At 34.9% G+C, this 10,621-nt stretch overlaps 1 protein-coding gene across 1 annotated transcript; it reads right to left on the reverse strand.

Annotated features, from left to right (window-relative positions):
- Positions 1 to 5,667: 5,667 nt before the first annotated feature.
- On the reverse strand, positions 5,668 to 6,903 carry LOC100267209 (equilibrative nucleotide transporter 3). Its single transcript, XM_019218114.2, has 4 exons — positions 6,838 to 6,903; positions 6,133 to 6,288; positions 5,883 to 6,026; positions 5,668 to 5,781 (listed from the first exon to the last, which is right to left on the reverse strand). The coding sequence occupies exons 1-4, from the start codon at positions 6,901 to 6,903 to the stop codon at positions 5,668 to 5,670; spliced, it is 480 nt and encodes a 159-aa protein (XP_019073659.2).
- Positions 6,904 to 10,621: the final 3,718 nt, after the last annotated feature.

The raw sequence follows: 10,621 nt of genomic DNA on the forward strand, positions 1-10,621 counted from the left end.
ACCACCAATAGTTTTGCCTCAAATCCTTGTACATCTTTGTCCCTCCTGGGTGGATTGCAAACTTGGAACAATGAGCTTCCTCTAAAAGCTCCCTCCTTAAGTCTTCATCATTTGGGACACAAAGTCTAGTCCCAAATCTCAAGATCTCATCATCTGACAAAACAAAATCAAGTTTACTGCCCCTCTTAACTTCCTCCATAACTTGCACTAATTGGGAATCATTCTTTTGTAGGGTCTTAATTCTCCCAACTAAGTCTGGTTGTACTCTGAAATTTGCTACAAGTGCTCCTAAGCCCATAACTCGAAAATGGACTTGTAAACTCCTCAACTCTTCAAGTAACTGCCTTTGACAACCTCTGATAGCTGCTAGAGAACCAATTGACTTCCTACTCAAGGCATCAGCTACAACATTCGCCTTCCCAGGATGATACTGAATAATACAATCATAGTCCTTAAGTAGTTCAATCCACCTCCTCTGTCTCATGTTCAATTCCTTTTGGGAAAATAGATACTTCAAACTCTTGTGATCTGTGAATATCTCACAAGTTTCACCAAAAAGAAAATGTCTCCAAATCTTAAGTGCAAAAACCACAGCAGCTAACTCCAAATCATGAGTAGGGTAATTCCTTTCATAAGGCTTCAACTGTCTAGAAGCATAAGCTACAACTCTTCCATGCTGCATAAGAACACAACCCAAACCCTGATGAGAGGCATCACTATACACCACAAATCCTCCTGAACCTGAAGGGATAGTCAAAATAGGAGCTGACACTAATCTATTCTTCAACTCTCGGAAGCTACATTCACAATCATCAGACCACTCAAACTTAACTCCCTTCTGTGTCAACTTAGTTAAAGGTAGGGCAATCTTAGAGAACCCTTCTATAAACCGCCTATAGTAACCAGCAAGTCCCAAGAAACTTCGAATCTCAGTCACAGTACTAGGTCTTCTCCAATTAGCTACAGCATCTACCTTGCCAGGGTCAACTGAGATGCCATCATTGCTTACCACATGCCCAAGGAAAGAAATTCGGTCTAACCAAAACTCACACTTCTTCAGTTTAGCATACAACTGCTTATCTCTGAGGGTCTGTAATACAATACTCAAATGGCCCTCATGCTCCTCTCTACTTCTTGAGTATACCAAGATGTCATCTATAAAAACCACCACAAACTGATCTAAATAGGGTTTGAATACCCTATTCATCAAGTCCATAAAAGCAGCAGGTGCATTAGTCAAACCAAAAGGCATAACAAGAAACTCATAGTGCCCATACCTAGTTCGAAAAGCAGTCTTGGGTACATCTTCCCCTCTAACCCTCAACTGGTGATAACCCGATCGAAGATCTATCTTAGAGAACACACAAGCACCTTGTAGCTGATCAAACAAATCATCAATCCGAGGAAGGGGATACTTATTCCTCACTGTCACCTTATTTAACTCCCTATAGTCAATGCAAAGTCTCATTGAGCCATCCTTCTTTTTCACAAATAGAACAGGAGCTCCCCAAGGTGAAACACTAGGCCTGATAAAACCCTTGTCTAATAACTCCTGAAGCTGAACTTTCAACTCCTTAAGCTCCACAGGTGCCATCCTGTATGGGGCCTTAGACATAGGACCTGTTCCTGGTACCAGATCGATGGTGAACTCCACCTCTCTCTCTGGTGGCAAGCCAGGCAAATCCTCTGGAAAGACATCAGGATACTCCTTTACTATGGGTATGTCTTCCAACTTCAAATCACTTTCATTACTCACCACACTAGCCAAAAATCCTTGGCAACCCTTCTTGAGCAAGCTACTAGCACGCAAGGCTGAGATCATACGCAGTGGTTTGTCCACATGCTTCCCTTCAAAGCTAAACTTAGGCTGACCAGGAATACTAAATGTCACTCTTTTCTCAAAACAGTCAACAGAGGCATGGTAGGAAGCTAACCAATCCATCCCCAAAATCACATCAAAATCCTGAAGGTCAAGGAGTACTAAATCAACTGGCATTTCCCTATAACCAATCATCACAATACAATTTCTAAGCATTCTACTAGCCACAACAGAATCTCCCACAGGAGTAGCAACAATCAAATCAAAGTCCATGCTAGCAACAGGCAAACCCAACAAACCAGCAAAAGATACTGAAACAAAAGAATGTGTTGATCCAGGATCAATCAAGACTCTAGCAAATAAGGTGTGGATTCGGAGAGTACCTGTCACCACATCAGAAGTGGCCTGAGCATCTCGATGAGTCATAGCAAACACCCGTCCTTGGGCTTTGGGTTTCTGTTTATCCTCCTTATTTTCCTCCTTAGGCTTCCCAATGATGAACTTCCTATTCTCTGGACAATCTCTGATCAAATGTCCTTGCTTCCCACAACCAAAGCAAGCTCCAGTCTCTCTATAGCATGGCCTACCCCCATGCTTCTTACCACAAGTAGGACAAGCCCCATCTAGATTCTGCGCTGCCTTCCCTTTATTCTGATTTCTTCCTGATGTAGACCTTCGCTGTGCTTGATTACCATGAGCACCATCACTCCTATTTCGCTTCCTTTGCTGTTCCCTATACTGATGAAGCTCTTCATTATCTTTCTCTGCTATAAGGGCTCTGTCAACAACCTCTGAATAGACACCAAGCTTCAGAATAGATATCTTGTTCTTCAAATAAGGCTTCAATCCATCCTGAAACTTTAATGCCTTTTCCTCCTCTGTAGCAATCAACTGTGGGGAAAAACGTGATAACTCTGTAAATTTGGCCTCATACTGAGCCACAGTCATATCCCCCTGTTCCAAACGAATAAACTCTCCCACCTTCTGCCGCCTAACACTGTCAGGGAAATACTTCTTGTAGAAAGCCTCCCTAAATTGTCTCCATGTTATGGGTCCCTGATCCTCCAAAAGTCTCCTAGTCATACGCCACCAATGATCTGCCTCTTTATCTAACATAAAAGCTGCATAAGAGGCTTTTTGCTCCTCAGAGCAATCTATGACACCAAAGAATTTCTCCATCTTAAGGATCCAAGCCTCTGCCTCTGTGGGATCTGTAGCACCAGAAAAGTAAGGAGGACCCAATTTCTTGAAGTCATCAAAAGAGCTGCCCCTAGAAGATGAAGACTGTCCCTGAACATTAGTCCCAACAGCTCGAGCTTGGCGTTCAACTAAACCAGCTAGTGTCCCAAGATACCTATAGATCCCTTCTGCACTCACGGGAGGCAAACCCTCAACTGGAGGTACATCATCATTAGCCTGACTGTTTTGGGAAGATGCAGGTCTCCTTGGTGGCATGGTGTCCTATAAAGCAATAGGTGTAACTAAATTAGTCACTAAGAAGTCAAATAAGCAAATCAGAATTGTAAGGAATAAAAGGAATCAGACTAGATGAAGTTGAAACTTAAACTAATACGTCACTCATCTATTCCCAAAGGTACACCAAACAAGTTCCCATCAAGATCACAACCTAGTGCTCTGATACCACTCTGTCACGCCCCAATACCCACTCCAAGGGCGTGACGGTCATTTCACACCTCAAACCCAAAGGCTTAAAGTATAATCTGACCCGAACAATCATATTGTAACTAGATGTTACCAATTACCAAATACTTGTTCAGAGTAGCGGAACAAAATCTAAATTCCTCAAAATTCAATTTCCAAATAACTTCCAAATATCAAATGATCCAAATGAACATAACTAACAGTTAAACAAAATCCAACATAAAATCCTAAGTCAAATCCTAATGATGACCATTTTTCAGCCTAGTCATCACTCCTCACCCGAACTAAGAGTACCTGAAAATTTTCAACAATTGGGAATGAGCTCACAGCCCAATAAGGAATATTAATGCAATTCATGGATCAAATATTTTCATTTCAAATAGGAGATATCAATTTTTTTTTTCTCATCGAATATCAGAGTTTCAAAAATACCAATATATTCAAAATTCAACCAACCAATTTCATATCAAATTTAAACACTTTCACATCAGACTCAATCAAATCCATTCAATTTTTCATTACTCTGGTTATCAAATATCAAATGCCCAGTTAGGTGGGACTTTTCAAATGGGTGGCTAGCCTCAAATTGTTCCTGGTGGACGGAACCAAACACTACTAGTACTAGTAACCTCTAACCAAACCCCTAGAGGCTGGGGTCCAAATCAATTACATTCCCACCATGAAATGTAAAGGTCAACTATTATATCCCGTTGACAAGGGCCAAATAAACCAGAGTGATGTTTTTGTTCAAGTATGCAAATTTATACAACATAATATCTCTATATTTTGTGTCATAAATAAAACAAAATATTCCAACATAATATTTAGTGCAAAACAGTTTGATCCATGCATGGTAACAAAATATCATTTTCTTTTCCACAATTCAAAATAACATATAAAATAATTTAATTTTATAAATATTGCATTAACTTCCCTTACCTCAAAAGAAGTCCTTGAAAGCTTGGAAGAAGAATAATTCTGAAAAAATATAATCTACTCTTCACCTAATATAACATAAGAGAAACAATTATTACTATTTATCTATAATTTAACTAATCTATTCCTTATTTAAATAAAACTAATAAATTCCCAATTTATTTCTAATAACACACTACTAATTTAATTAAATTACAATTTTATTTCATTATAAAACTCTATATATATATATATATTTTGCTAAATCTATTATTACTATTATCTTAATTATAAATCTAAAATTAAATATTATTATTTTAATTAATCAATTCAAAAGCCACCTAACCATCCCTCGGGTACACACCAAAAAGTAAGGTTTTTCCACCCAACCATTCCTCGGGTACACACCAAAAAGCAAAGTTTGTTTTTTTTTTTTTTTTTTTTTTTTTTTTTTTTTTTTTTTTTGTCTAATGATGATTCATTATATATATATATACATATACATGCAGGCTGGCACACGCATACACTTTTTCTTTTTTTTTTTTTGTTTTTTTTGTTTTTTTTTTTAATGCTTCCAATAGCACAGTACGCATGCCCCCCATTCTTATTATTATTATTATTATTTTTCCTTCCTTCCTTCAGTGCTCACGCGTTCTTCTTCTTTTTTTTTTTTTTTCTTTTTTTTTTTTTATAACCCTAACCTAAAATCAAAATATTCCAAGCAATTTTTTTTTTTTTTCTAATAAAACTTAAGATCTCCCAAATTCCAATACTAAAATCAAAATATTAAATTTTCACTATTTGATATTAAAACGAATTAAAAAAAAATAATCTAACCCTAATCTAGATTTGGGGTTTTCCAAAAATATATCTAATGTATTTAAAATAGATCAATGAATCTAAAATATTAAACTAGAGGTTAGAATCTTACCTATAGAGATCTGTTCTTCAACCCTGAAATCTGACACCAACCTTACGTTCTCTGGAATTCTGCGAACAGGAACTCTATTCAGAAAAGAAGGGAAATAATAAAATTTCTAATTTATACCTAGGGTATTTATTCGTAAAATTACACTTTTACCCCTCTTCCACTTTATTAAATTAATTAATTAATTAATTTAATTAGTAATAACAATTTCCTAAATTACCCTTAAAAGAAAAGCCCGGGTGTTACATTTTAACACTATGTTCACAGAATAAAAGCTTACTACAATGAACATTAAACAAGTGTGTAACCATTATAAACAATTTTGTCTATTACTTAGAGAAAGCTACATACTTGCACCATTGCGTTCCCCATCATCAGATTTACCAAAAACGGCTTTTGTCATAAGCCTCAAAGCTGACGTCAAAACCCCTGATGCAGCCAAACCAGCTATAAAGGACTGTAGGATTGATGGCAAAAAAATTCTTAAGGATAAGAAACTTTAAAAACTAGGAATGAGATGAGTTGTAGAAGCATAAAAAAATCTAAGGACAAACGTACTCGAACAAACTCAGGAGACATGAAGGATAGATCTCCAGTCCCTCCACCCTGAACCAGTGCAGTAGCAACGCCAAAAGCAACCACAATAACACATATGCCAATGTAAGGTCCTATCCCTCCCTGGCCCGATGTCGCTAAGTCCAACTGTGACAGGGGAAAAAAATGGAATCAAATTGGTTGTAAATAATGCTAAGTGAAGTGCAGCATTTCAAGAACATGGAAGGGGCACTAAAGAATCACCAACACTTACCACAATGAGTATAAGAGTGCTCACACAGAAAAGAGTATATCCAATTATGTTTCTCTTTGGGGTGTTCGTAATTGCTTCCTTGTAAGTCAATATAGCCATTGATCCAATTGCAAATGTTTGACAAATAACCGTAAGAACCCTTTCAGGATGGTATCGCTTCACAGGAAAACAAAACCTTGTTAAATAGTTTATACTTGCAATCCCATTTCATAACAAAATTCTGGGTAAAATGTACAATGTGTGACATCTTCTTTTAACTTATACAAGGAATATCACTCTACTACACAAGTCCTTAATATTCCTTGTCCCTTAAACCAAGAAGGAACATCCGTCAAACATGTGTTGCCCACTAATGGAGGAATCCAATGTCTTTCAACTCCCACATGGCCGTACGGAATATCATTTTGCTGTTGGAATGAAAAGGCATTGCATAGCATCCCATATTCATGAGAAAAACCTTAAACTAAATTTTATCAAAATCAAGCACTTATCACAAAACAATCCTAATTCTTACGAAACTTCCACGAGTAAAGATTTCAGTAACCAAGAACTTATCACAAAACAATCCTAATTCTTATGAAACTTTGACAAGTAAATATTTCTGTAATCTAGTAAAAATTACACTTAATCTAAGCGTATCAACAAATATCAAAAAGGTGTGAATAAACTCAATTCTTGAATTAAATTTATGATGATTCTTCATACCGGGAACAACTTGTAGTAGTAATCTCCGATTATCAGCATAGTGTTCCATGATACAGCGGACCCCATTCCTAGAATCCAACACACAATCATTGCAGTAATTTTTCCCTGTTCATTACAAAAAATGATTGTCATACATTTGTCTACTAGAAAACTATGATTAAGTTGAAACAAAGTTTCCCTTATATAAACCAATTAAAATGTTAATCCTCAAGTTTTATTGGAGTTGCACTTCCACCCGTTGTGGTTGGTGTCCTACAAACAATAATAGATTTGAAATAAGGTTGTGCAGTACTAACATGTAGATTCACCTTTAAATCAAATGATATTTTAATAGAGATAAGGAAAAAGAAAATTTTCTCTAGTCCCTAGGGTTCTTCTCGAGAATGAAACCATGAGAATGAAACCATGCGATTAGAATTCAAGTATGAACAAACCAGGCATTAAAAAAAAAAGTACTCTTAAAGAAAGAATAAAAAAACCTGATTTTTTGGAAGAAGAATCCAACAGTGTGCAAAATGAAATATGTGGAAAATGAATACAAAGTATGGAACTTTATGAAGACAAGAGTAAGAAAAGAATAGGCTCACTCTTCTTAGGATCCCCAAAAAAACTCAAATTTCCAAAAGAAAAAAAAAATGTCCCTTTAGATAATTAATCATTTAAAAAACGAAAGATGAATAGATAATTTGCCCCACACCCACCCCATAAAACTATTAAAAAAAATTATAATTAAATATTAATTGATGAAATAAATAACACTTATCTTTTAAGTGCTAATGATAGATTAGGTTTCAATATATACAGAAAATTAGTAGTTAAGTCTCAACTTAATTAGCAATTAGTTTTTTAGTTAATAGTTTGTTGTTTTCCGGTTGTCATTGTAGTTTGTTATTTTATTATTTAACTCAATTTTTTGTATATAAATACTCACACACTTGTACATTTTAATGGAGAGAGAATTAGAAACTACTTCAATTTTTTGTTGTTATACACTTTACTTTTGTTTTTTGCTTGCATCAATAGCAGGATAATTGATAATTTTTCATGGTATCAGAGCCATAATCTATCATTCTTGACTTGATTCTTAGCCATAATTTATGACTATTCTCTTTTGTTTCTTGGCATAACCGTGGTTGGCGATTTAAGGAATTCAGTTTCTGGATCTAGAAAAGATTCAGCTGCAAGTGAAGTTCTGGAAGTAAAAACATACAACAATGAAGATCCTCTTGGTCTACAGAGCTTGGATCATCTAGGAATGGTGCTAGTATCAATTCCATTAACAGGTAATAACTACCTCTCTTGGAATCATTCTATGAAAATTGCTTTAGGTGCTAAGGTGAAATTAGGGTTCATAAATGGAAAATGTAAGATGCTAGATGAAGATTCTCTTGATTTTGAGCAATGAAATAAAGTAGATTGTATGGTAATCTCTTGGATTTTGAACTCTATTTCTAAGGAAATTATTGAGGACTTTTTACATACTACTTTTGCAAGAGAACTATGGAAGGAACTAGAAGAGAGATTTGGTGAATCCAATGGGCTTTTATTGTATCAAGTACAGAGGGAACTTAGTTTTATTTCACAAGGTTCAATGTATGTGGTACAATATTATGCAAAACTAAAGAAATTGTGGGATGAACTTACATGTCTAATGCCTATTCCTCAATGCACCTATGGAGTAACTGAATCAGTAGCATAGATTACCACTTTTTAATAATCTAATATAGTTCTTGATGGGACTAAATGATAGTTTTGATCATATTCGAAATCAAATTTTGTTGATGGATCCTCTACCCAATGTTAATAAAGCCTATTCTATGGTTTTAAGGGTTGAAAAACAAATACAAGTGCAAATGTCCTTTATAGCCTATTCTATGGTTTTAAGGGTTGAAAAACAAAGACAGGTGCAAATGTCCTTTATAGATAATACTGGAAATAGTGTTATGTTTGTGAGATCACAAAATTTTAAGAAAAATGGAGCTAGTGGAGGGATTTTTAAGAAGAAATATGCTAGGAAGAAGAGTGACAGACATTATGACTACTGCAATACAAATGGACATGTAAGAGACACTTGTTTTAAGCTACATGGTTATTTGGATTGGTTTAGACAACTACAGGAGCAAAAAGAAAAGGTACCAAGTAAATTGACTGCCAATGTGATTGACACGCCTCTCGATGTTGTTTGTGATCAAAAGACTGATAAAGATGTAGAATTAACAAGTTCTATAGCCGAGATTATACAACAGGAGATAGCTAAATACATGAAGGGTAAATCAACTGTGGATGGCAATTACATAAATCTTGCTCACTTTGGAGAATCAATAGGTACCATTTTTAAGTATGCACTAAATACTCTTAATTTATTATAACTTGGAACTTGGATTATTGACATAGGAGCATCAAACCATATGTGCACTAATTTGAACCTAATTGATCATCCAACCATTTTAACTAAACTGACACTTATGTACTTACTAGATGGATCAATCAAAATTGTACATCATGTTGGAAATGTGACTTTACATCCTAGAATAGTGCTTTTAGAAACCTTACATGTGCCTAGTTTTAAATTCAACTTATTAATAGTGTATAAGCTTACAAAGATAGCTCATATTAGATTCATTTTTTCTCCTACCTACTGTGTTCTATAGGACCTGAAGACTAAAGAAGTTTTGGCAATTGGTAAAGTGATAAGAAGTCTATACATATTTGGATCAGTCATGTTTTTATTTTGTTAAATCATTTGCTATTCCTTCATGTACTAATACCTACTACATAAATAAAGTTGCAATACCTTCTGAGTTCATTTGGTATAAGAGACTTGGACATGCTTTATCTATGGTTTTACAGCATTTACATTTCCTTCAAAACTCTTCCGTGGAACCTTTTGTTTCTTGTGATATTTGTCATCTATCAAAACGACATGAACTAACATTTCCTACAAGTCAAAGTCATGCAGGTCATATTTTTTATTTGATTCACCTAGATATTTGGGGACCCTATAAACAACCTTCCATTTCAAGAGCACATTATGCTCTAACTGTTGTAAATGACTATAGTCGTGCTACTTGGACTTTTCTACTACACCACAAATATCAAACAGTTCACACTTTGAATTTTTTTTTCAAAATGGTTCAAACTCAATTCCATATTTAGGTTAAAATTGTTAGAATTGATAATGAAACAAAGTTTGTCAATATAGAATGTCATAAATTATTTTCCATTTTAGGCATCATGCATCAAAAATCTTGTGTTTACACACCACAACAAAATGGTGTTGTGGAAAGAAAACATAAACATTTGCTACAAATTACAAGTTCTCTTATGTTTCAAACACATTTACCAAAGAAATTTTAGGGTGATTCCATTTTAACTACTACTTATATCATTAACAAATTTCCTAGCTCATTTCTTTCTTGGAAAACTCCTTATGAGCTTTTGCATGACAAATTTGCATGACAAATTTGCATGACAAATTTGCATGACAAATTTGCATGACAAATTACATGATTATAATGTTTTAAAATGCTTTGGTTGCCTTTATTATGTTATTAATACAGAACCTCATAAAGATAAATTTGCTTCTCAAGCTTTTAAATGTGTTTTTATTGGCTATGTCCCTATTCAAAAGGCTTACAAAGCTTATGATTTACATTTTCATCACATCTACATTTCTAGAGATATTGTGTTTCATGAGGACAATTTTCCTTATCAGAACATTTTTCCTTGTGTTTCTACTCCATCATTGTCATCTATTCCTATTAATGTAGATACCACTAATGTT

Source organism: Vitis vinifera, chromosome 10 (genome assembly GCF_030704535.1).
Source record: "Vitis vinifera cultivar Pinot Noir 40024 chromosome 10, ASM3070453v1".
Lineage (NCBI taxonomy): Eukaryota > Viridiplantae > Streptophyta > Magnoliopsida > Vitales > Vitaceae > Vitis > Vitis vinifera.